This window comes from Pleurodeles waltl, chromosome 1_1, assembly GCF_031143425.1.
Source record: "Pleurodeles waltl isolate 20211129_DDA chromosome 1_1, aPleWal1.hap1.20221129, whole genome shotgun sequence".
Taxonomy (NCBI): Eukaryota; Metazoa; Chordata; class Amphibia; order Caudata; family Salamandridae; genus Pleurodeles; species Pleurodeles waltl.
The window spans coordinates 44,491,178-44,518,346 of NC_090436.1; the positions used below are offsets into that span (position 1 = coordinate 44,491,178).

The window sequence follows — 27,169 nt, forward strand, 5'->3', positions numbered from 1 at the left end:
GCAAGCCGGCTAGAATTTCCGCGTCGGGTCGGTCACTTTATGGAGCTTTTTTTCAAAAATTCTCCAATCTTTTCCAAACTTCTGGGGCTTCACCCAGATGTTCTTTTAAGGTTCTTTTGGGGTCCACAGCTCACCCCAAGGGTCCAGAAGTTCTGTGATGGTCCTTGGGGGGTGCGGACTTCAACTCCCAGAATGCACCTGGGGCAAACTCCTTTTTGGCCACTGGACAGTGGTCAGCTGGGCGCTTTCTTCAGGAGTTGGTGCAGGGGACTCTGGTTTAGCAATTTTTCACCTGTAGCAAACAGGGAGTCCCTCCTTGAACCAGTTGAAGCCAGGCAAAGTCCTTCTTGTGGTGAAGCCCAAGTGTGCAGCTGGTGCAGTCCTTCTGAGTGCAGGGTCCAGGTGCAGGCCAGGGGTCCAGCAGGGCAGTCCTTCTTCTTCTTTAGTTCCTTTCTTGTTGAATTCTGGAGGGGATCTGAGGCGTGGGTGCAGGTCTGCCAGTTTTATCCTTGCTCCTGGGTGAAAAGCAGGGGGGCCCTGGTTCTCCAATCAGGGACAGGGTCGTCCCCCTGTGATGACCACTTCCTGGGAAGTGTGGCAAAAATCCATCCCAAAAGGCAACAGTCTCTAAAAATCCAACATGGCTGAATCTGATTTTTGGAGGTTACATCTGGCTGAGCCCACCCACTGGTGTGGCTAAAAATCATAAACACACCCCTCTCCTGCCCTCTCCTAATCTAATCAAGGGGGCACCTAGCTGTCTGGGGTTGCAGGATGTGGGGGTGTTGCTGGGTGCTGCAAATGTCCTTCTCTGCCTTTGAAGACCAGTTTGGCAGCCCTCTCCCTTCCTGCCTCACCATCTGCTGAGGGGAGATTCTCTCCCCCAAGCACATTCCTTTGTGTGAAGCCTGGCCACTTCACACCTCATCAAGGCAGCCTGGCAGAAGCTGATGCAGGCTGGCCAATCAGAGCACAGCAGCAAAAACAATGCAGAGCTGAAATTGGCAACTTTTTAGGTAAAGTCTAAACTTTTTACCTGAACAAGTTATATTAAATCCAACAACTGGAAGTTGTGGGACTTATTGCAACAATTAATTTGATACCAAATTCTTGGTATGTAACATTTAAGGAGACTTTAAAATTTAAAATAAAGTCTGCCCATTCTAACCTATGAAGGCCATTTACTTCAATGAGGGAAAAACGAATTTGGCTGTTTTTACCTCACCAGGGCTTATAAATCTATTTTTATAAAGTCCCTGCTTATAGTTACATGGCCCCCCCAACCCTAGGGGCACATAGGGCACACCTTAGGGGTGACTTATATGTAAAAATAAGGTAGTTTAAGACTTTGGAAGTATCTTTAATTCCAAAGTCGAATTTGCATATAACTTTAATTTAAAAGCAGCCAGCAAGGCAGGCTTGCTTTTAAAATGACACTGGGCACCTCAGCAGTGCACCTAGGTGTGCACCACCTATGCTGTGGTCCCTAAACCTACATGCCCTACCATATACTAGGGACTTATAGGTAGGTTAACTTAGGCAATTATAATTAGCATAATTTGCATATCCATTTTACACAGAGCACAGGCCCTGGGACTGGTTAGCAGTACCCAGGGCACCATCAGAGTCAGGAAAACACCAGCAAAAAGGGGAAAATGGGGGCAAAAAGTTAGGGGGCCTCTGCAATCAGCCCTGTTTTCCCACACAACCCCCCCCCCCCAGCCCACACGCCCAGGAGACTCAGCCCAACCCTGGGAGAGTCTTCCTGGCTTGTTAGGCGAGGAAGACAGTGAAGAAAACTGGCTGTCCCTTTGCAGGGCCTACTCTGCCTTATATCCTCCTGTCAGGGTCACTCCCTCTGGGTAGTGAAGCCATCCCAACAGTAAAAGGACCCAACTCAAACTGAAACTTCCCTCTAGGGGGTCTTCCTCCTCTCTCTCTGCCAACTTGGGTAGTGAGGTGCCCACCTCCCCTACTCCTAACTTTGCTAGGGCAACACCTAGCTTACCCAAAGAGGTCACCCAACACTTGAGCAACCCCACCATGACCAATAGGGTCAGGGGGCCTACTTTGCTATTGGCCCTGGGGTCTGCCTCCCAGGCCAAGTACAGTGCTGCCAGGAAGGCTAGCACCCAGCAGAGGCTACTGACAGCTGTCAGTACCCAGAACCACACCCTAAGCTCTCCACTGACAGGTGGCTGAGCTGCTTTAGGGGCATCTTTGGGGTTCTGGCACCCCTCTTGCTGTCTAGAGTGGGGGGCTACCACCTCCTGTGGCAGACACCCTCCTTCCACTCTCCCTTCTGTCAGTGCAGGGGCAACACCTTGCATCTGGACAGCTGCCTGACTACTCAGGACTTCCTTGGGGTCAGGGGAGGCGTCACCAGTGCCAACTCTGGGCTCCCCCCCAACTGGGGCAGAAGGCCTTTGGCTCCCTGGAACTCTCTTTAAGAGTGGCCTACCCTTCCTTTTCTTCTTTCCTTTTCTTGGGGACCCCTGTCTCCTAACTGTAGGGACTGACTCCCCAGGACTTTGGTATGGGGGGGCACCCTGGGCGACCGCCCCATCTGGGACCAGACCCACCTCTGGGAGGTCATTGCCCAGGATACAATCTAGGGGGAGGTCAGCACTGACTACCACCCTAAACCAGTCAAGGATACCCTCCCTCTCTAGGGGCACTATGGCTACAGGTTTGGAGGTGACCTCCCCTGTGGCTATCCTGACTTTCCTTGTCTCTCCTGGGACATACATGTCTGGGGTCACTAACCGGTCACTCACTATAGTGTGACTGGCACCGGTGTCTCTCAGGCCAGTGGTAGGGATCCCATTCACTTGAATGTGGTGGAAGTGCCTACTCCCACCCTCAGGGATCACCAGCTTACCATCTGGTCCTGTCTCCCAGCTCATTGCTAGGAGGACTTCATCATCTGAGGAATCCTCCTCTATGGCTACACTGGACAGCCCAGTGCTAACCACTTTCTTTGGACAGGCTGCATCTCCTCTGAAGTGACCTGTCTGCTGACAGTCAAAGCAAGCCCTACTGTCCAAAAGTTTTTTTAACCCTGGGTCTCCCTGTCTCTGCTTGTCAGAGTGGGAGTGGGATTTACTCTCCTCCTTCTTAGGGTTCTGGGGTACAGAGGGAGTCTCTGTGGTGGGCTTACCACCTCCCTCCTTAGGTTTTTGGGGACCTGTCCCCCCCTTCTTGGAGTCTCCCCCTTGGGACTTGACAACCACCCTGGTTCTCAACCACTCATCAGCTGCCTCCCCTAGCTCTCTAGGGTTGGTCTGCTTAGAGTCCACTAGATGCTGGCGTAACCTTTCTTGGATACAATTGGTCAAGATGTGCTCTCTCATGATCAAATTGTATAACCCCTCATAAGTATCTACTTTGTTACCAATAATCCAGCCCTCCAGTGCTTTTAGTGAAATGTCCACAAAGTCAACCCAAGACTGGGTACTGACCTTCTGGGTGTCCCTGAACTTCATTCTATATTGCTCTGGGGTCAGACCAAACTTCTTGGCTAAGCACCTCTTCATACTAGGGTATGAATCTGCCTCCTCCCCCCTTAAGGTCAGAAGCCTATCCCTCCCTGAGTTGGGGACCAACTCCCACAAAAGGGAACCCCAGTATTGAGGCCTAACCCTTCTCATTTGGAGTGCCCTCTCAAAGGCCCCCAGCCACTTATCTATGTCATCCCCCTCTACATAAGCAGGAACTACCCCCTTGGGTAATCTGGGGCAAACTCCCCCACCCATGGACACCTCAGCTTCTTTATCGCTGCTTCCATCTCTTTTCTCTTTGTATGCCCACTTTTTCTTTTCTAGGGCCAGCTTCTCTGCTTCCAAAGCTATGTATGCTAGCTGGGCCTCCAGCTCTCTTTCTCTGATGGATGGGTTCTCTCCTCCTGAAGGGACCCCCTTCCTACCACTAGCTTTGGGCCTGCCCCTAGTGACTGTATCTACTGAGGACTGTTCTTCCTCGTCCTCACTTAGGGTCAGATGCCTTCCCTCCCCTGAGTGGTTAGAGCTTGCATCCTCCCTTCTTTCTCCCTCCTCTGGAGCTTCTTCTGACTCTACCTCTTGGGCCTCAGCCCATGCTGTCAGGGATGTGATCAGGATTTGCTTCCTGAGATCAGTGGTTGCAGGCAACCCTCTTTCAATACACAACCCCCTAAGCTGGACTACTGTCAGTGTGGGTAGGCTAGCCAGATCAAGCTCCATGGTTCCCTAGTTTTGTGTCAACAAAAACTTTTTGCAAAAATTGGAAACAAGAATTTAGAAAAATTACAAAAATTCAATAATTGAAATTAATCCAAATTAAAAATTAAAAACAATTTTTGCACTAGGACAATTTAAAGGATTTTTAATTTGTTTTACCTAAAACTGTAACGTGATATTGAACACAAGTACAGGATCCCGTCGCTGCTTCCAATTATGTTGGAAAATGGGTTATTGGTAGGGCAGGTAGGTACCTACACCTAGCAACAAGCCACTAACCTCCACATAGGTACAGTTAGGTCTCAGAAATTAATCCCAGCTCCACCCTTGGTAGCTTGGCAACGAGCGTCAAGGCTTAACTTAGGAGACAAAGTGTAAAGCATTCAAATATCACAAAACAGTAATTAAATAAAACACAGGAAACAGTTTAAAAATCCAAAACCAATTTATAAAAATAGCTTATATTTTTATCTTTAAAATGACACAAAAACGATTAAAATCGGTTCAGGGGAACCGGAGATATGAATTTTTAAAGTATTATTATTTTCTAGCGCTTAGAAACAAAAAGCGCCAATCGGGTCATCTGGTTGCACCAGGACCGGGGCAAAGTCAAACTTTCAGGCCGACCGCGATGGCGCCCTGCTCGGCTACAAGTCGCGGGAGGCCTCGGTTAAAAAGTTACCTTCTGACTTAGTCTCTTTTTTGATGTTTTTCTTCCCCGGGACGAACCTGCCAGTTGAATCCGACCTCCTGGAGCCCTTGTCCGGATACGCGAAGTCGGTTTCCTCGGTGGTGATTTTTACCTTCGGACTTAGTCGTTTTTTCGAGATGAAAATCCTTCGACCGGGGTAAACCTGGATCTTGATCCGACGTCCATGGAGCCCTTCTCGGATACGATGGCTGGGAGGTCCCGGTCAACTTTTTACGTTCGGACTTAGTCTCTTTTTTGGATGTTTTTCTTTACCGGGACGAACCACGAAGTCAGGCCGGGTTGCGGTTGAGGCAAGCCGGCTAGAATTTCCGCGTCGGGTCGGTCACTTTATGGAGCTTTTTTTCAAAAATTCTCCAATCTTTTCCAAACTTCTGGGGCTTCACCCAGATGTTCTTTTAAGGTTCTTTTGGGGTCCACAGCTCACCCCAAGGGTCCAGAAGTTCTGTGATGGTCCTTGGGGGGTGCGGACTTCAACTCCCAGAATGCACCTGGCGCAAACTCCTTTTTGGCCACTGGACAGTGGTCAGCTGGTCGCTTTCTTCAGGAGTTGGTGCAGGGGACTCTGGTTTAGCAATTTTTCACCTGTAGCAAACAGGGAGTCCCTCCTTGAACCAGTTGAAGCCAGGCAAAGTCCTTCTTGTGGTGAAGCCCAAGTGTGCAGCTGGTGCAGTCCTTCTGAGTGCAGGGTCCAGGTGCAGGCCAGGGGTCCAGCAGGGCAGTCCTTCTTCTTCTTTAGTTCCTTTCTTGTTGAATTCTGGAGGGGATCTGAGGCGTGGGTGCAGGTCTGCCAGTTTTATCCTTGCTCCTGGGTGAAAAGCAGGGGGGCCCTGGTTCTCCAATCAGGGACAGGGTCGTCCCCCTGTGATGACCACTTCCTGGGAAGTGTGGCAAAAATCCATCCCAAAAGGCAACAGTCTCTAAAAATCCAACATGGCTGAATCTGATTTTTGGAGGTTACATCTGGCTGAGCCCACCCACTGATGTGGCTAAAAATCATAAACACACCCCTCTCCTGCCCTCTCCTAATCTAATCAAGGGGGCACCTAGCTGTCTGGGGTTGCAGGATGTGGGGGTGTTGCTGGGTGCTGCAAATGTCCTTCTCTGCCTTTGAAGACTAGTTTGGCAGCCCTCCCCCTTCCTGCCTCACCATCTGCTGAGGGGAGATTCTCTCCCCCAAGCACATTCCTTTGTGTGAAGCCTGGCCACTTCACACCTCATCAAGGCAGCCTGGCAGAAGCTGCTGCAGGCTGGCCAATCAGAGCACAGCAGCAAAAACAATGCAGAGCTGAAATTGGCAACTTTTTAGGTAAAGTCTAAACTTTTTACCTGAACAAGTTATATTAAATCCAACAACTGGAAGTTGTGGGACTTATTACAACAATTAATTTGATACCAAATTCTTGGTATGTAACATTTAAGGAGACTTTAAAATTTAAAATAAAGTCTGCCCATTCTAGCCTATGAAGGCCATTTACTTCAATGAGGGAAAAACGAATTTGGCTGTTTTTACCTCACCAGGGCTTATAAATCTATTTTTATAAAGTCCCTGCTTATAGTTACATGGCACCCAGCCCTAGGGGCACATAGGGCACACCTTAGGGGTGACTTATATGTAAAAATAAGGTAGTTTAAGACTTTGGAAGTATCTTTAATTCCAAAGTCGAATTTGCATATAACTTTAATTTAAAAGAAGCCAGCAAGGCAGGCTTGCTTTTAAAATGACACTGGGCACCTCAGCAGTGCACCTAGGTGTGCACCACCTATGCTGTGGTCCCTAAACCTACATGCCCTACCATATACTAGGGACTTATAGGTAGGTTAACTTAGCCAATTATAATTAGCATAATTTGCATATCCATTTTACACAGAGCACAGGCCCTGGGACTGGTTAGCAGTACCCAGGGCACCATCAGAGTCAGGAAAACACCAGCAAAAAGGGGAAAATGGGGGCAAAAAGTTAGGGGGCCTCTGCAATCAGCCCTGTTTTCCCACAACTTCATATGACTCTTTAAGATGGGCTCATAGTTCTTATGTCAATGTATTTCTTTTTTTGGCATCTTATGCTTCACAGCTTTAAGATCAGTAGAAAGCTGTGGTTTATTTCCTTTCTTGCAAGAGGCAAGCTTATGTTTTTGGAGAGGTAGTTTAGCTTCCATATCAATGTCAGAACAGAATCAACACAGAGGGTTAAAAGATCAGAGATGAGATAGTTGGAAAGAACTACTATGGTGAAAAGCTGTCTTGTCCAAAAGGTAAGGTGTGGTGGTTCCAGTTCTTCCAGCCCTTCTAAAAAGTTTCAAAATGAGTTAGCTGGGCCTCTAAATTCACAAATACTAATATGTTGAATGTTATTGCCAAATGATCAGTCCAGGAGAAAAGAAAGAGGAAATGAGTTGTAAGGAGAAAAAAGGACGGGGTCTAGCAGATGGCGGGTAACATAATTGGAATCAGAAGTTTCAAGTGAAAAACATCTAAATCATTAACCAAACTTTAAAATGGGCCACTGGGCTCATCAAAGCATAAATTAGGGTCCCCTAACAAAATGAGATTATTAATCTGAAGGACAAATTCAGCAATTTTTGGGGCAAAAACCGGACTAAGGGCCTGACTACAAGTGTGGCGGTCCTTGGACTGCCAAACTCTGGGTGGCTGTTGGACCGCCGCACTACAAGGTTGGCAGGCAGCCCTGCCAACCTACTGCTGTCTTCCCTGGGATCTTTGAAGTCAGTGTTGTCCTGCTGATTATGACCTGATTCTCCTCCAGCCTCTTCATGGCAGTGAAACAGGTGATGCACTTCCCATTAACTTGGCATGGGCAGTGCAGTGCAGGAGTCTCCCTGCCAAGCACCATCGCAATGCCCACTGTCTGCTGTGCAGACAGTGGGCATTGCAAGGGTGCTGGTGCCCCATGCGGGCGGCAACATTGCAGCTGGCTTGATTACGAGCTGGTGACAATGCTGCTGCCACTTTCCCACTTGGCTGACAGGCAGAAACCTTGGTTTCCACCTGTCAGCCTAGCCGGAAAGTCGTAATAGGCCTGGTGGGGAGATAGGCAGCATGCCAGCAGCCTCCTCATCGAACGTTCGGAAGACTGGTCATCCTGTCCGTCGAACTAGTAATCAGGCTCTAAGACTTGTGAGAGAATCAAGTGGCCTGTAAAATGAAATACAAAAGAGCTGAACAAACCTCCTTGGAGAAAGCTTTAAAGCCAGACCTCGAACTGAAAAAAAGACCAGTGTGTGTTTGTGTTATGATAATCCCAATTCTACCACCTTTACTAGCAGACCTATGAAAGACTGTCCTCAGTGTGAAAGGCTATTGTGGCTGAATGAACCTGTCTTGCACCATCTGTAAGCTCTCCATCTGCTTAGAGACTACCATGAGGGTGCAGCCAGTGATGGATTAGTACTAGGGTGGCATTATAACTCAATATTTGCCTCATTTGGTGGTCTCAAACATGTCCTGATGCAGTGATCCTTGTCAAGGCAAAAACACGCCTATTCATGTGTGAAAGGTAGGGTGCCCCAATTCACAGGTAAACATGCTAGCCATTTTATTGAGAGTCACACGTAGCTGAACTTTTAGTGAACTACTATATAGATTTTAAATAGTTTGTAAATATGGCAATGCTGCATCTAATGCTTTAGAATGTATTTATGTATATATAATTTGGACATCACTAAGCTACTTTTAAAATTATTTTGTCATGTATTTTTTAAGTTTGAAATGGAAAGATTCTGACACATATTTTATTGTTTTTTTTTACGTGCATGAATCTAAAAATACCAGTTACCCTTTTTTACATCCCAAAGCTATTATCTTACTCTTCCAGAAAACTGCCATGATGATTTTGACAGTTAAATTGCTATGCACAAACATCACTACCGTGGGGTTAATTTGATGTGTCTTGGCTCTGTTGTGAGAGGATGGTGTCTGCATATATAATAAATTCTGCTCTGTAATTGTGATACAATGTTTTTAATTGTTTCTGAGTACCTGTCTGCCACCCCATCTCCACTTCTTGTCTTAACATGTAATATTATTGTTATTATTATTATTATTATCATTTGTTTACAGGTGCTGAGATGATTTATACAGATAAATTCAGCAAGGTTTTGCAAAGAAGACTTTATAGAACAAAACTAAAATTGCAGGAATGCAAGGAACTGTTGATTTAACAGAAACAGAAAAAACTTGTGCAGGCTTCAAAATAATGGGGCCATTGTCTTCACAATGCCCATCACTTTAGTTACAAAGGAAATTCTTAGGAACTTCTATCGCACCTGCAGGAACCTTCATAGACAGATTGGGAAAAGAAAGAGGAAATGAGTCGTAAGGAGAAAAAGGACGGGGCCTAGCAAATGGCGGGGAACATAATTGGAATTAGACGTTTCAAGTGAAAAACATCTAAATCATTAACTTAAATTAAGTTGCACACTAGTTGTCTGGCTGCATTGTGTCTGTGTTTATTTTGGTATGTTCTATTCCTGGCTATGTCATACTAACAGGTCTCTTTCTCTCACTGCCTTTGAACAATGCTACCCTGGCATGGCACAGGGGGAGCTTAGTAGAAGAAGAACAATGCAGAGCATGCCTAGATTTCAAAATGCACCCTAGACTTTGACTTTTCCATCCTTTTTCCACACCCAGTCCTTACATTCTTGCATATGTTCTATGATAATGTGTCACACGTGTGTTTGAAACCTCAGTGTTTTCCAGTAAAGTAAATTCAAATGTGTGTGTTTTTTCTTAGCTATTTGTACTGGCAGCACAGATGACCTTAGGAAGGTTTTAAGGACTACACTAAAGGGGACCAGTCATTGCTGACTGCAGAGTAGAACAGGGTCAATTACTTCTCACATGAGCAGCCATGAGCCCTAAACATTAACATTTATGCCTAGTGGCAGGGCTGGATACCACCAACAGTGAGTGGGCACAATTTGTAGCTGGGTAGATTATCAGTAAGACTAAATGGAATTGCCAGGGGGTAAAATAGATCAGTGCCAGATAGCTGTAAACAGTGTGTTGTGTAGCCATTTTAGTTATAGCTCCATGCACGTTAGTTTAACACACTAGGCCGATGTGCACTTTGACCTAGATATCTTTTATTCAGCTTTGCATTGTTATTTTTACAATAACCGGTTTTACAGTATTGTTTTATTTTCATCTATCTAGCTGTTTTTGCTTAGCCCAGCACTGTGTTCTCAAACAAGACATTCTTGAACCACGGCTGTCTGCTGATTGCTGAATGCTTTGCTGCAGATGCTTACATGAATACAGGCCTTTGCTCAGGTATGAGGGTCGATGTCCTCCCGGGGGAACCTGAAAGGAAGAATTATGCTTAATATGCTGTGCTCAGATTATGACTTAGATAGGAAATAGTCCATAACTCCTAGTGACAATATGATAGCGTTATTCTTATGCTTCACTCTCCTCGTCACCATTTTAATATTGTCATGTTGTGTTGTCCTGGTTATTGCAGCTCACGCTTTGCTATCTAAAATGCAGTAGTTTTATTAAACCAGTTATTAAAACTTATACTGTTTCTTATTGTCATTTATATATGAGACCGAAGTGTGAATGAGAGAACTGGATGCAATCTGAGTGACCACGACTTCCCTGAGAAGCCTAATATGTCATGCGCTCAGCTGCCCATTCATCCCTATCTTTTGGTAGAGATGAGGCACTGCGGGTCATACTCAGTCTCCCATACCATGGACGATCTTTCTGCTCAAAATTCAGTAGTCTCATTAGAATAATGAGAGCCTATGCGACAAGTGATAGAAGTGTTTCTGCCTTTAAAAGAAACTGGAGGCAGCTGTTGTACTGTCTGGCTTCAATCTGACAATCGTGGATTTGCTAAAGCATGCTTTGTCATTGTTGGCCATTCATGCAGAATGTTGGACATATTTTACTTTCTTTCCCATCACTCATTTGGACGAATAATGCTACCATTGTGAAAGGATGTCTGTGTTGAGGGGTGTGCTTGTTTATGTGTGGGAAGGTGTCCCTTCCTGCACATAAACAATCACTTATGGCACTTTGGCACTTCTGTGTGTGCTGCAAAATGCAGCACACACAGAAGTGCCAAAACATCATTTTCAAATGATTGTTTATGTGCAGGAAGGGACACCTTCCCGCACATAAACAATAATTTCTGGCATTTTGCTTTTTCTATGCATGCAGAATGCAGCATGCTTAGAAATAGCAAAAAACGAGGAGGAATAAAAGTATTCCTCCTCATTGCGCCCTGCTAACACCACCCCTGGGGGTGGCACTAGATTTTGGCGCTGCCTCAGGTCTACGTAATTTCATAAATCTGAGGCAGCGTCAAAATGCAATGGGTGTTGCTGTGGCATGCCAACAGCACTACCCAGTGCATGCCCCTTCCACGCACAGTGCTTCGTGGGAAGGGGCCGTATTTACAGGGTGACTTTAAGCCACAAAAAGTGGCTTAAAGCCACCTTGTAAATGCGGTGCTGTGCTTAGCGCCACAGGAGCGTCACAAAAAGTGATGCTTCTGTGGTGCTATGGCCATATAAATATGGCCCTTGGTCTTAACTTAAGATATGGGTAAGTGGGGAGTGAAAAGGTGGTCTTACATCCAATATGTAGTGCCCCTTTGCCAGTGGATAAGTACCTGTATTTTCTAGTGTGTAATATTCATTTTAAGCATAATAAAGTATTTTCTTTTCACAACAGACAGACACTGGTTTGGACAGTCAATTATTGTGTGGTTCAATGATTGTTCAGTTCTGAGCTTGAAGCACCCTCACATTGCCTCCTTGAGAAGCCTGTGACTGCAAACCGTCACCTAGTTTGCTGAGACATAGAGGGACAATCCCATGAACATTAAAGTCAAACAACATCATCCCTCACTGCTGTTGCCAATTTGCTACTGCCTGCCCGATGCATGACTCCCGCCACACCTGTTTCCTCCACACCATTCTCAGTGCTTACGTAGTTCCTGTGAGCATTTGATAGTGAGAATGCTAACAAGGGCAGCTTAAAGAAACTTCTTTGGTGATTTAAGAGGTCTCTGACCCTGATCTACTGTCTGCTCCTTCATGCTGTATTTCAAGTTTTTATTCATTTTAACTGTTTTTTGCAAAGGAAAAACTTAGACATTGACCTACTGTGTGCTGCCATGATCAATGGTTTGTTGTACTCTTAAGTAAAGTATTTAATTTTGATGCCATGCAATAATTTAAGAAGTTCAGAATAATGGAAGTTGCGTGATTCATATTTGAAGGTAGACAACTTCTTGCATAGTTAGGTGAGGCACATGCTTTAAATTGTGCTGTATTGTATTGCATCTATTTAAGGCTTATTACCAGAGGAGGCGCTGAAGTACTTTACATGAGGCAGCTCTGAAAACCTAAGGGTAGAGATTAATCCAGTGCTTTTAGGTTATTGTTGTTAATTGGGATCACTCTTGTGCTCTCATGGAACTCATTTAATGTCTTTACTTCAGTTTCTTTGTGTCGTTAGCAATAGTTTATGATAGTTAAGTAAAATGATTAGTCTGGTGAGTTCATGCAAACATTCGGCTGAATTATTAGTGAACTGCACAGATATTGAAGAAAAAATATTATGTCCCATGAACATTGTGCCGTAAATAATGGCACTAAAAATATAATGAAACAGAATATCTAAGGTAAGAATATGGTATTGCTTGGGATATGATATTGTTTTTAAGAATGGCATTGTACTTAATATAATTTACTTCAATATGGTTTAATAAATATCATTTTTTATTTTTTTATATATTAGCTTATTAATTTTAGGTGTCAGTATTGTTAGTATGATTGATAGTATTGTTTTTAAAATGCAGCTTGCATTTTTTTAAATTTAATTTTAACGTTTAATGTAGTAGCTGGTTGTTGGGCTTCTGTGGTACTGGGGTGGGAAATCAATTACAGTATATGTAATTAAATATTATTGATATTTTTGTTGTTGCTCATTAAATATGTAAACATGTACATTATTTAATTGATATTTTATTTGTTTAAGTTGAATTAGTTAATTTGAAAGTATATTTTAATTTATACAACTTTGTTCATAATTTATTTTTAACAGTGTTATGTTCAATTTGTAGGGGATAGGGTTTGAAGTTAATTAAATTATAGACACTTTGGGGGTTATTCTAACTTTGGAGGAGGTGTTAATCCGTCCCAAAAGTGACGGAAAAGTGACGGATTTACCACCAGCCGTATTACGAGTCCATTATATCCTATGGAACTCGTAATACGGCTGGTGGTATATCCGTCACTTTACCGTCACTTTTGGGACGGATTAACACTCCTCCAAAGTTAGAATAACCCCCTTTATTTGTAATGTTTATAACCCTTTCAATTTTACATTATGTATTTGAAAGAATAAAACTTTTTCAAGTGTTTAATTGTTATTGCATTTACTTCTGTGTAATTTGTTGTAATGTATATTTTTATTTTTATACTTTTGTTACTATTTTATATTTCAGTAGTGGTTCGCTGGCTCTGTAAGCAATTAGGGTGGCGATTTACTGAAATTGTAAATTTTCTTATTAACTGTTAAGCTTAATAAATGTAATTTATTATAATTATGTATATTTGTAATTGTTCAATTATTCCATAAATTATTTGTTTTATTTGCATTATGTACTAGTTTATTGCTAATAGTGTTTTAATAATATTTGTAATCTCTATTCTTTTATTTCTAATTGTTTCATGGTATTTGTTTCATTTAAATAATATTTTCATGTAAGTTTTTTTTTGGGTTGCTTGTGTATTTTTGTAAACTGGATAGAGAGAAGCTAATTTTGCCTATTATTTTATCTATTTGTTTTTGTCATTTTTTAAGTTGATATATTATGCATTGTTATAATAATATGATTTTAAATGTATTAATGTTTTTAGTAAGTAATTATGAGTTGGCATGCTATATATAATCCTTCAGAAGTCTAACATTTTCTCCACCATTGCATGCTTTGAAGTGGGATTAGTAAATTCAACCCCCTAAAGTTGTACTATTCTTGTTTAGCCTGAAGGGGGAATAGTAAATATTACCCCTCTGAAGTGGAGCTATGTCCCTATTTGTGATTAGACTGGAGTGAGAATGGTAAATCTAACTCCTCTTTGAAGTTCAACACTTACCCAATTGTTACTAAAACTGGAGTGGAAATAATAAATTCAACCCCTCTGAAGCCCAATGCTTTTTCTGCTAGTTCTTAGTCTGTAGTGTGAATAATAAATGCAACCCCTCCTAAGGCCAACACTTTCCTTACTATTGCTTAAACTGGATTGTGTATAGTAAATCTAACCTCTTCGTAGTCCAATACTTTCCCTATTTTTGATTTGATTGGCTTGTAAATAGTAACCCCTCAGACTTTGCCTCCAAAATCCAGTGCCTTCCCTACTGTTGCATAAATTGAAGTGGGCATAGTACATTTAGCCCTGAAGACCAACACTTTCCCTAATGTTGTTTCTAAAATGTTTAAAATAGTGGCTATGTACACATACCTACACACAGACCCACACACACACACATACATAGACATACTCGCACACACACACACACACACACACGCTTCTATTGCACTACTTGATTCCTTCAGCGTTAATGACATTGGCCTATTCATTAAATCATTAAACACATTATTATAAAGTGCATTTCAGTCTGTTTGTCGTTCATCTTATTAACGCTTATTAATGTTAAGCGTAATAAAGTTTCAGCATGATCTTGGTAATAGGCAGACAGGAAAAATACCCTACCTTCTTTTCCTCTTTCTCTAAGTGACAAGATATTTGTATATGCAGGCTCATTTATATACTGCACATCTGAATTTACCATTGCATGTTTCTGAGAAGGTAATGCATAATGCTGGATAAAGTAAAAAATGACTAATTCCCAAAACATTAAGCCTATATGTGGAAATGTTATGTATTTTGTGTTCTAAAACGCTGATGCTTCATAAAGTCAATTGTACATGTTTACATGCTGCATGATTTCATTTCAGAAGGTTCTAGATGTTAATGACTAAGAGCCTGATTAGGCGTTCGGCGGACTGTATGACCCGTCTGTCGAACTTCGACAGGGAGGTTGCCGCCACACTGCCTACCTCCCCGCTGGACCCATTACGACTTTCCCGCTAGGCTGACAGGCAGAAACCCAGGTTTCCTCCAGCCAGCCCAGACGGAAAGTGGTGGCAGCATTGTCGCCAGCTCGTAATCGAGCTGCTGGCAATGATGCCGCTACAGGATGCACCAGCAGCCTCGTAATGCTCAATGTCTGCACAGAAGACAGTGAGCATTGTGAAGGTGCTAGGTAGTGCAGGTGCTGGGTAGTGCATGGGCAGTGGAGAGGCCCCACTCTGGCCCCCTGCACCTGTTCTCTGCCAGCCTTTTCATGGCGGTGAAATTGCTGTGAAAAGGCTGGGGGAGAACCAGATTGTACTCAGCAGCACCACCCTGGCTGATTCCGGCACCCACCACCATCAGCCCATCAGGTCACAGTCTGGCAGTTGGACCACCACAACAGCAGAGGTCCTGACCGGACCGCGAGCCACCAGCCCCGTAATCGGGCCATAATATTTCAAGCAACAAAGAAAGTGCTAGTGCATATATAAAGAGAAACAATATTCTCTAACTTTTAAAGTGCTACTGCTTTATAAGGTGCATCAGTGCCTGTATAAAAAATGTGTAATAGGTTCATACTAAGCGATATTCTAAAATATCTTAGCTTCATAATTGGTGGTGTTTGTAGTCCTAATTCACTGTAAAGTGCTTGTGCATATACAGAGAGACACAATCTCCTATTTTATATTCATTCTAAAATCATTTTCTGTATAAAGTGTGCTTCAAATATTTATATATAATGTCATTAGGAGGACTGTACATAGTACTTATGTTGCACAAAAGTCCTAATTTCAAGTACCCAACATTGATATGGCATTAAATATCTGTAAAGTACATTCAGACTTAGGGGGTCATTCCGACCCCAGCCGGCGGCGGAAGCCGCCGGCCTGGCTGGAACCTCCAGAATACCGCTGCGCGGTCAAAAGAAGGCCGCCCGCCCGCCCAGCGGGAAACCCCCTTTCATGAGGATGCCGGCTCCGAATGGAGCCGGCAGAGTGGAAGGGGTGCGACGGGTGCAGTTGCACCCGTCGCGATTTTCAGTGTCTGCCATGCAGACACTGAAAATCTATGTGGGTCCCTGTTAGGGGGCCCCTGCAGTGCCCATGCCAGTGGCATGGGCACTGCAGGGGCTCCCAGGGGCCCCACGACACCCGTTCCCGGTGAAAACCGCCAGAACCAGGCTGGCGGGAAGGGGGTCGGAATCCCCATGGTAGCGCTGCTTGCAGCGCCGCCATGGAGGATTCCCTTGGGCAGGGGTAAACCGGCGGGAAACCGCCGGTTGCCCTTTTTTGACCGCAGCTTTACCGCCGCGGTCAGAATTGCCCATGTAGCACCGCCAGCCTGTTGGCGGTGCTACCCCCGGCCTCCACCCTGGCGGTCATAGACCGCCAGGGTCAGAATGAGGCCCTTAGTATTTTGCCAGTACAATTTAATGCCAGAGAACTCCAAAAGTGTTTAGTGTGTTTGTACTGTGCACTCTTCTAAAATGTCATAGTTTCATGATTGATGCTGTTTACAAAATGATTGGAAATTCTAACATCCTGATCTTGTACAAACATTGATAAACTTTCCTTTGAGACATGTATGTTATCATGGGATTTACATTGCCTGCTTGATATTGGGTGAACTCTGTCACACTAATGTGCATTTAGTATGTTGCAGCTTATGATATTGACACATTGACAATCATTCAGACCACAGGGTATATCTAGAAATGTTGAATATATTTCTCTTAAGTGAAAATGCATATTTAGAATGTGCTTTGCATATATTATATAGATTCTAATCATGTTTCAGCTATGAGAGGCCACAAAGTTTCATCAGACCATAGTGTCAGAAATATAGCGAATGTTAAAAGACATAAAGAAATTAGCAATATTGGAATGTTGAGCTAGAGTTATAATGATGAAATCCTTAATCATTATCTCTTTACAATGCTTTGCAATACAAATTGAGCCCAGCAGTGCAACCAAGAAGAGTAGGGATATCCTATTTCTCTTTTATATCCAATCCCCCTGCCCAGTCTACTTCTAGGCAACTTTTTATCAATGTATAGCTGGCAGTGCCTTTAAGGAAGTATAGATGCTTACATCATAATCTTTGAGGTCCTGATTACAAAGCTTATTTACACCCTAAACTCATCGCTGATGCCATGAGGGATGTCATGTGTGAGGACAGTTGCAATGTACAGTACAGCAGGGGCATGAGTTATGGTAGTGTAACCAACTTTCAGGGTCTTTGCTCAAGACTTGGGGGCAACCGGGCTCAAGCATCTATCTCAATTGCATGCAGCCTTCAACTATGTGCAGCAGGAATTGGTCATAGGATGGGCCTTTCAGAGGGCTCAAGACAAGTTGTCCAATCAATGCCAATGATGTTTCAAGGCAGGAAATCTATTTTTGAAATTATATACTTACAACATTACAAATAATTTTCAGTTTACAATAATTTAATAGTTGAATAAATTCACTAATTCACACCAGGCAATAGTTATCAATTTGATTTTAGGAACAATGAATGCTCCATGCTACACAGTGTAATCTTGCATGCTTTTTCAGTAAGCTTCAAACTGCTACACCTCACCTCTGCTTCTGTATGTAAGACTTCAATCGTTTATTCAATCTCAAAAAATGTATACATAGAATTTTGTTTTCTAGATTATTGATTTTTAAACATATTTTCATTGCAGAATGCATTACTCTCAATATAAACCACTGCAAAAAAAACAAACTGTGTTCTGACATGCATAATAGGCAGCAGCTATTTGTCCTGGACATCCCTGCATCTGTGATTGGCTGCAGGACCTGGTCTTTGGCCAGCCAATGTGGCCACCCTGACGTAGACATCTAACGTTCAAGACATGGAACCATGAGGAACTGTGATTATTCAAATGGTATGGCTCTTGGATAGCCCTTAAGTTAGCCTGCCATGAACAGCTAAATCATCCTGTGAAGGCTGATCAGGCATAGATAGCTGCAGAGTCTGACTGTTGGCAAAAGTCACCAAACGACCCTTTGTGAAAGACATTTCTCCACTGTGCAGCATCTGCGCTCCAAATAGTGGTTATCACTCAGAATCTAGAAGTTTGTGTCAGTGAATTTTGGGTTTCGCTCTTCTCCTGCCGATGTCTTCTGTGACTTTTCCTATGCTTTGGTGCAGAACCAAGAAGCTTGAATACATATTGCTAATGCAAGTTTGTCTTTTGCTAATACGCTGCAATTGTCAGGAAGCAATGCTGAGAACATAGCTCACCGCTCTAACTCTGCTAGCCTTTGATACTTGTAAGCCACGCTCAGTAAGTCTACATCAAAGAAGGAAAGGTGGATGGTAGATGAATAACATCAGTGCTATCTGGAAAGAAATGCTGTATGTGTGGACAAAGCACTACATGACTGTGCTGAGTAAATATGCTAGATTTTCCTATATGCCGTGAACTCCCAAAAAGATTAGACCTGCGGTGACCTCCTTAGATCTATGGGGATAACATCACTTGTGTTCAGTGGCATATTCATTAGGCAATTGTGATACTTTTTAGCTGCAGCTAGAATCTTGCTACAATGATCTAGCATCTCTCTATGAAGAATTGTTCCTTCTTTTATTGCAGAGAAGTATTTACCAAGTCATTTTGATAGAAAATTAACTTGAAAAACCATTCAAGCTGAACTTTTCTATAGACTGTAAAATTGTAATGTGGCTTTAGGTCATTAAGGTGATGAAAGAAGAAGGAGTCCCAAGTCAGAACGAAATGGACACGCTATGGGCCTCATTGCACCGCTCGCCGAACTCATGCTGCCAACTCACTGCCAGTGCGGTGAGAAGCCTTATTATCTGTTCAACGCATTGCCAGTGGGTGGAAACATTTAAATTAATGGAGCCGGCAGCAACGTGGTGGTTTGGCGGTTGCAGCAGCACCCATCGTGTATTCCACTGCCCATAGTTCGGGCAGTTGACTGAGCGACAGGGCTGTGCATGGGGGCCCCTGAGTCCCCCATTCCGCCAGCCTTCCCATGGCAGTATAAATCACCATGGGAAGGCTGGTGGATGGGGACTCATAATCCCCAGGGCAGCGCTGCTTGCGGATTTGAAAAGCCCAGTGGCGACAGCCTGGAGGTGGCAGCATTTCGACTGTGGTGGTCCGCCCGCCAAAGTGAGTCTCATGACCTCCAGACTCAAAATCAGGTCCTATGTATTTTCTAATTATGCTGAAGTAGTTTAGGGTTCCAGTATTGATAATAGGAGTTAGAAAGTAAGAATTGAGAATTATAGAATTATAGGATAATAATGTTTACTAATTACTGCACAGTGCCACATAAGTCATCTACCCTATATTAATGATGCCTGAGCTCATAAGGAGAAGTAGTGATGGCCACTTACTAAAGATCTCTTTTGCTGCATTTTATCAGTCCACTCTGCTCTTCTTCATGTTGTAACGAGCACAGTGATGAGGTAGAGTGGTGGAGTGCAGCATATTTACTACTAGTGCTAAAAAAAGCAAGACATTGTGGACTGACTAAAGGCAGAAAGATATCTTGTAAGTGCCCATGCCAACATTATTTGTATGAGTAGATATACCTTTTAAATAGATTTGATTCTGAATTGTGATTCCAGAGATAGCAAACTAGAAAACATTATCTCTTCCAGAATGTGACATGCACTTATAAAATGTAATAATAAGGTAACTTCAATGTTAACATGTGAGAGAGAGAGGCTTTGCAGTAGTAAAGATGAATTTAAGAGTTTTCCACTACCTTGACATGTAAAACTTAAACATACTTGTCCGACATTTTAAATAAACTGCAACCTGCCCTTGGAGCTGAGTTAAGGCCTAACTTAGGGGTGGTGTATGTTTTAAAAGAAAAAGTTTGGGTTTTGCAAAAAGGGTTATTTTGCCAGGTTGACGGGGCAGTTTAAACTACACACACAGGCTCTACTGTGGCAGACCTGGGACATGTTTAAAAGGCTTCTTAAGTGGGTGGCATATTCAGTGCTGCAGGCCAACTAGAAGCATTCAATTTACAGGCACTGGGTGCACTGGGGACTTATAAGTAAAGTAAAGTGAAGTAAATATGCCAAATCATGTTTTAGTGAGAGAGCACAAGCACTTTAGCACTGGTTAGTAGTCCTAATGCCAAAAGAAAAACAAATTCAGCAAAATTGAAAGCAAGCAGGAAAACTGTTTAGGGGAAGACCACCCTAAATCTGACAGATGTCAGATTCCAGATCACAGGTTGCTGTCCTTTCTGGACCCAGCTTTTTCCCCTGGAGCTAGAATGGAGTTCAGCTAAACTCTGATCACTGAAGGCTACCTATAGCTTGCCTTGCCGGCTGAAGGTCTGACAAAACAAGGGCCCTCTGTGAGAATGGCACGGAGAGCTACAACTATAGCATTTCACCTGTAGGCAATGTTAGACTATTACTATGCTCTCAGAGTAGTTAATAGAGAGTGGTGTCAGTGGAAGAAGTAATTAGGGAATCAGGAGCCATATGTCCAGAATAAAGGGGATGCAATGTCCTAATTGCAATTCTTAATGAATCACAATTAGGATATCGCAATTCCTAATGTATAAAATAATAATTATTTTCAAAATAGTGATCCCTAAAGGGATCATAAATAGACCTACCTCATGAATATCAATGAGGTTGCAATTTGTGATCTATTCGGAATCACAGCCATAACAGGGATGGTGACCTGCTGAAGTCAATCACATATCTGTGATTGTTGTTTAATAAAACAAATGTTTTTTCCAATGCAGTCCAGTTTAAAAAAAAGAGAATAAAACTTTTAGGTTCCTTTTGAGGCCACTGCCTGCTCTTAAAAAATATTTGCCTCAACATTAGGGACGCCTTCCACTTGCAAATGGTTACCACCTCCTTTGAGGTGTTGGTAAAAAATGAATGTTTGTGACCATAATTCGGTCGCAAAACCTTCATACCTACCACTGTGATTCTGAATTTGGAAGGTACACCCTTAAGATGCCCTTTGTAAACAGCCAACCGCAAACACAAATTGCGATTCACTAATGTGTTTCCGTATCACAGTTTGTGATTTGTACATATGTAAAAGCATTTTTGCGGTCAGAAGATGGCCCGATTTAGCAGGACATTTCCGGTCACACAAATGATTTGTGCATAATGCTACGGGTGCTGTGAACCATTATAGAAATATTCATCATGCTCATCCTTACAGTAAACCTTATCATAATAATTTTGTTAATATGTTCTTTGATCATAGCACATGGTAATTCATTGACTATCGCAATATATGTTTTAATCATACAGTGTGTCATAATTAGTACAGATGCTTGAATGTAATGCTCTAAGCACGAAAAAAATTGTTCTTCCTGATTACCTCCACTGGGAGATGGAGTGTTATGTTTACCAGAATACAATTCTTTCCCCGTGAAACATGGGAGACTTCGGGTCCGCAGTAAACCAGACCCAATTTTCTCATACTAAGCACATTGAACTCAGTCCTTGCATTATTGGTCTCAGGGTGAAGGGGTGGGTGTAAACGAATATCCATTTCAATCAAATCTAGTTGCAGCAGATTCAAGAATGCAGGGAGCTATCAAATCCCAAATATAATAACCTCATTTCAAAGTGATCTGTTTGATTGTGATCTGGATTTGTAAATTGTCAGAGACAGCACTGGAAGGATAATCACTCTTGCTTGAGTGGTCATCTTACAGTAAAAAGCTCCTTGCTTGGAATTCTCATGGCTTTAAAGCTTTGTCTAAATCATCCTCTTGTAGACCGGTTTAAGACGAGAATTCAGTTGTTCACTTGCAGGAGATGTGGTTGCAGCAGTGCAGAAGGGTCTAGAGGTGAATTTATTAGAGACCTCCTGTAGTTGGCTCACTTATTTCATTCTCTATCCGGTGACCTAAATTGAACCAATTCATTAATTTGTTTAATGTGTATCATTTAACTATTTTGTATTATGTTCATTCTCGCACTGCAAAAACAGAACAATGACCTGTCTAAGTTGCCTTTCTTCACTGTGAATTCCGGCAGGGGATTTCAGGTCTGATAATTGAAAACTGTTTCCAATTCTAGTACATCTACTTTGATGCAGCACATTCGGATTAATTTCTATGGCCGATTTACTCCCCGGGAGTAATGACTTTTATGCTCTGTATTAATAAAACCCCTCAAAAATATACATGTATTTAGTTAGAGCAGATTGGGGTAGGTTGTGATTTTACTGTGACTGTCTTGAGTGTAAGTGACCATCTTGCAATAAAGATAATATTGAAAAAAAGCTTTAGGAACATAACAGAACCTCTTCTGGAGTTGAGTTTAATTTATAATCACAGAAGAGAGCCTTCAAGAACTATTTACGATCCCTATTGATAAGAACTTGTGAGAGATTTGTGATAATGGCATTGGTGGTATGATCAAAAGTCCTGACACTTTTGAAGGTGACCTTTAATTGTATGCTTGCTCCTAGTCCCCATATAGACATTTCCTTCAAGTGATTGTTCGATGCATAATAAATCATTATGGAGATTAAACTGTCAAGCATGAGTTTATAATTTTGAAAAATGCTTATTATTTGATGTTGAGACACTGAGAGTTTACTTTGAGTATAATTGGAGTAAAATGCAAGAACCAATCACATACAATAACTTAAAATAATTTTGGCCTCCAAATTAATAGCAAATATTATCATCATGACATTTGGAAGCAAACGTTTCTGAAGCCCAATGGGTCTATGATATCACTGTATTATTTAAAAGTTCAGCTAGCACTTCAATCAAACAAGTCATTGCTAAACATCAGAAGAGCGTTCTGGTAACAGCTCTTCAAGAAACTGATCTAATTCCTGAAATAAGCATAAACATGAGATCATCCGGCGCAGGGAGACCAGAGTCTTACAACTATTCTGTTCAAAGCAGATCCACCCTGGTGGACCGATGTTCTCAGCTTGTTTCTTTTTTTTTTTACAGTGAGTCTTGTTATCTGGGAAAATACCAGACTCATGGAGGGGTGCATGTATGAAACCCATACATAAGTAGGATCCCAGAGATATCCCTCCAATCATCAGCTAAGATCTATGTTCCTAGTTAATTAAAATTTCTAAAAGCCTGTGCATTTGGGTCTGGCATTATCCCAAACGAACAAGGACGTTTTAGGCACAAAGACTCCACAACTGATCGTTGTATGGTCATTTAGGCAGGGCTGAGGAAAATGATGTCATCAGTTGGTAAATTATGCTGCTGTCCTGTCAACGTCTGAGCCTCTTTTGACCTGGGTGATCCCAGTATCTTCTGGGAAAAATTAAGTAGTTGGAAAATCTCTCAGGGCTTGTTTATGCTGCAAGAACTACATGCTAGAGATTGCGTCCTGATAGATTTAAAAGGTTGGGAGCACTTTCAGAAACATTTCTGTGGAAAATGGCTTGTGGCAGGGTTGTGTCTTAACAGCTCTCCACTTACAGATATATGCATAATCATGTTTATACACCAATATTCAGAAATGTATGTTCATATATGCACCAATAAATGTCTACATCAATCAAAACTGCCACTCATACATTTTCTGTTCACACAACCACTAGTATATAGACACACACTTCCATCTGTCAACCACACACCAACATTCATATTACCACACCCACAAGCATTCAAACACTTGCTATCTTAGATGGAGACATCAATCATTATACATCCTGACGCCCATCATCGCACACCAGCAACCCAACTATCACACATCTATTCAGCCAACATTCACAAATGCTCTTCATTGTCATTCTGTGCCTATGGGAAAATGTGTTGGTACATATGGCCCTTAGAAACATAATCAATAACCTTCAAACACATCTCATTTCAAGGTTTCTAAAAGTCACATTTTCACCCTGTGTACTTACATAGCCACAGTAACATCCAAGCACCACACAGTGGGCCTGATTCACAAAGGCAAACTTAGACCAAAACTCTACATTTAGACCAAAAGCATACCATTACTATGAGTAAAGTTAGGCTTGTTGTCTAGGTTTAGACCAAAAGTGTAAATATATACCAAAAGTCTAACTTTACTACAAGTAAAGCTAGACTTTAGCTCTAAGCTTAGACTTTTGGTCTAAACTTAGACTTTGGACTAAGCTTACCTTTGTGAATTGGGCCCTAAATGTCAAAATACTTATCATTGTGCACCCACACATCCATTTACTATTTTTCTAGTCCTACACCAAGATCTTAGCCACTCAACCATACTAACGTTTACACAATAATATACAAATCTCAGCTCAAACTTTCTCAGTTAATAACAGATTAGAGTTAAGGTTGATCACTAGCCACAACTGTTATCCACTGCATTCAAAGGAATGCAGAAACACCGTGCATAGCTGGTACATCAAACTTTGGTTTTCTTCCTACTGAATAGCAATCACTATTGCTCCCAATATATACCAAATTAGTCTAAGATGGTTGTAGCCTACAAAAGGGCAGTGAACAACCAAAAGCTTGTAGGTATTCACAAACCTCGAATAGATACTTTTTAAACATGGAAATGAGTGCAGGGATATTTTTTTAAACTCAATTTTAACATGTAGTATTTTAGTTAATTAACACCATACCAATATTTTTTTTTAATCACAAATACAAGTTAAAATTAGAGAAAATGAAAGTGCCTCTGTGCTTAATAAAATTCAGGTTCACACTTCCTTTATACGGTATAGTTAAAAAGAGAAAGCTAAAACAAAGTGCACATTGAGTTGAGTGAAACAGCCTGCATTGCGCCACTTTGTAAATTTGGCGCTGCGATACTGGCCTTGTTGGGCCACATTAGCATAAAAAATTACACTAATGTGGCACAAGGGGCTCTTACACCTGTCTCACAGATTCCTGCAATGAATGCATTAGTTCACTGAGCCACCGGACCCGACTCCATCAAATGAAAATATTTTGGAGACCCAACACAAAAAAACAAGGAGCTAGTATTAGCAGAAGCAAAGAAGGACAGTCGGGAAACACATTGCATCATTCTAAAAGCCCGATGGATGAAGCAAAAAATAGTGGACAACTAACAGGCTGGTACCTCAAAGAGGAGGGAGAATTACATTAAAATTTACATCAGCATTTTCATTTTTTTTTGCTTGTATAGGAAATTCAGCATATGGATCCTACAGGGGACAGTAATTGCTTTAAATTGGGTGTGTGTGTGTGGGGGGGGGGATAACGGCCAGTACCGTTGTACACCCATTTTGTTGGGGCCTAATAAAAATGTTTACATTTTATACATGTATGTTCTCTGTGAAATGAAATAGATTAAGGTTCAGGTGCATTTTAAAGACGGGAAGGTCAGCTGCTTACAATGGTAATGCGCAGAAGGACAGCAAATTAAGCAGGAATAACAGCGGTGTTCTGATGAGGGGATATGTTATGCATGCCTTGAAAGTCTTCATCCTTTGCACCAGAGTCTACACCTGGTCACTTACTGCTATGCCATAACCAGATGTGATAAAACTCAACAGGCCGCTCACCGGGTCTACTTGGAGTGGAAGCAGAAAGCCGGGCCGAGGTGTGGGACAGGCAGTGGTGGTGGCGGGGCTTGGTTATTGAGGACAGATACGGTATTTTCACATCTAGGACAGGCAGGGAAAAGAAAGAGGCCACGTTAGAAATGGCTCACACTTTGGCCTTTAGCCTCAGCTGCGCAGTTATACATAGGGGAAGATGATCAGATGATTTGGGGGTGTCTATTTGATGTCACTCATAATCCCTCAGTGAAAATCATCTCTTTGACTCACAGGTACCTATTTATAACTCGGTTTTGTTGTAAACAGTTAAATTGCATTAATTTGCAGCATACGCTTTTGTACCTGTAATGTTATGAGCTTTGGGCGTGTCCTCTCAGCAACAAGATGTTAGTCCCTGATAAAGTCTTTATTTTTATTATCCTAATATTAAGGTATATTGAAGTAAAGTTACTGAAGGAATTGGCCTTCTTTGCTGCCTAAAATGCACCCTGTTTAGTTATTTAGCCGGTGCAATATGTAATTACATCCTTTCATGGCTTGATGGAAGTACCACACATAATAACATTCACTCCACCCGCTTTTGTAAAGACGACACCTGGCTCCAAAATGACTGATAGTGTAAAGGACCACTATACTTTACCGGAGGTCGACATTGCAAATGACTCGCTCTTCCCCGGTTGTCTTCCAAGCAAAGTTCCTGCAGTCAGTTTGGGAGTGTGGGTAGCTAGAAGTGTGCTTGGCATGGATTTATAGAGTTACATTTTAATTACTACGGTTTGCTGGGTTTACTTAAGTAAATACAAACTGCTTCTGAGAACCATGTGATGCACATGCTGCAATGGGCACAGAACACCCAAGCTTCTCACACAAAGTCTGTCATTTCAGCAGTCACAAGGTTGCTTAGGCTTCAAATGTATTTGTTGGGGTAGTGGGTGAGAACCAAACTACAGAATACTTGAACTTCTAGAAATAAATTAGTTTTTAACACAGCTTTTAAATTATCTATCTATCTATCTATCTATCTATCTATCTATCTATCTATCTATCTACCTATCTATCTATCTATCTATCTATCTATCTATCTATCTATCTATCTATCTATCTATCTATCTGTCTGTCTGTCTGTCTGTCTGTCTGTCTGTCTGTCTGTCTGTCTGTCTGTCTGTCTATCTATCTATCTATCTATCTATCTATCTATCTATCTATCTATCTATCTATCTGTCTATCGATCTACCACACATGGGAGAGAGAAAGAAAAAGAAAGAGAGAGATAGCTCTAGATATATTTTACTTAATCTGTGTAAACCAGGGTGGGTCCATTTCAAATGGATTTTCCAAGCATATTTCAAGGCACTTAGGAGGGCCACTACTTACAAACATCTCAATTTGTTTTGATTAATCCCCAAAATGTGGTTACACTGAAACAAGTAGGCACATATTTATCCTATTTGCCATGTGGACTTGCCACAGAGTGTGATGCTATGTTAGAGGTTGGACAACACATGACACATGTGACTTACACATGATGTAGAGGTTTACGGTTTACATCCCTTACAAAAACTGGGGAATTTCAGTGGTGTTTAGGTTTTCCTCTTTGACTGTATTGACACTTTTTCAGGGGAAACTCTGATATGTTGAATATAAA

The 27,169-nt window shown here is 42.1% G+C and overlaps 1 protein-coding gene across 1 annotated transcript in view; it reads right to left on the reverse strand.

The window, feature by feature from the left end:
- Positions 1 to 26,253, reverse strand: part of LOC138260285 (uncharacterized) — a 102,707-nt gene extending 76,454 nt beyond the window's left edge. Inside the window, exon 1 of the mRNA XM_069208650.1 lies at positions 26,165 to 26,253. Within this exon, the coding sequence (XP_069064751.1) occupies positions 26,165 to 26,177 (13 nt within the window). The 5' untranslated portion in view covers positions 26,178 to 26,253. The remainder of the gene's footprint in view (positions 1 to 26,164) is intronic.
- Between the last annotated feature and the right edge of the window lie 916 nt (positions 26,254 to 27,169).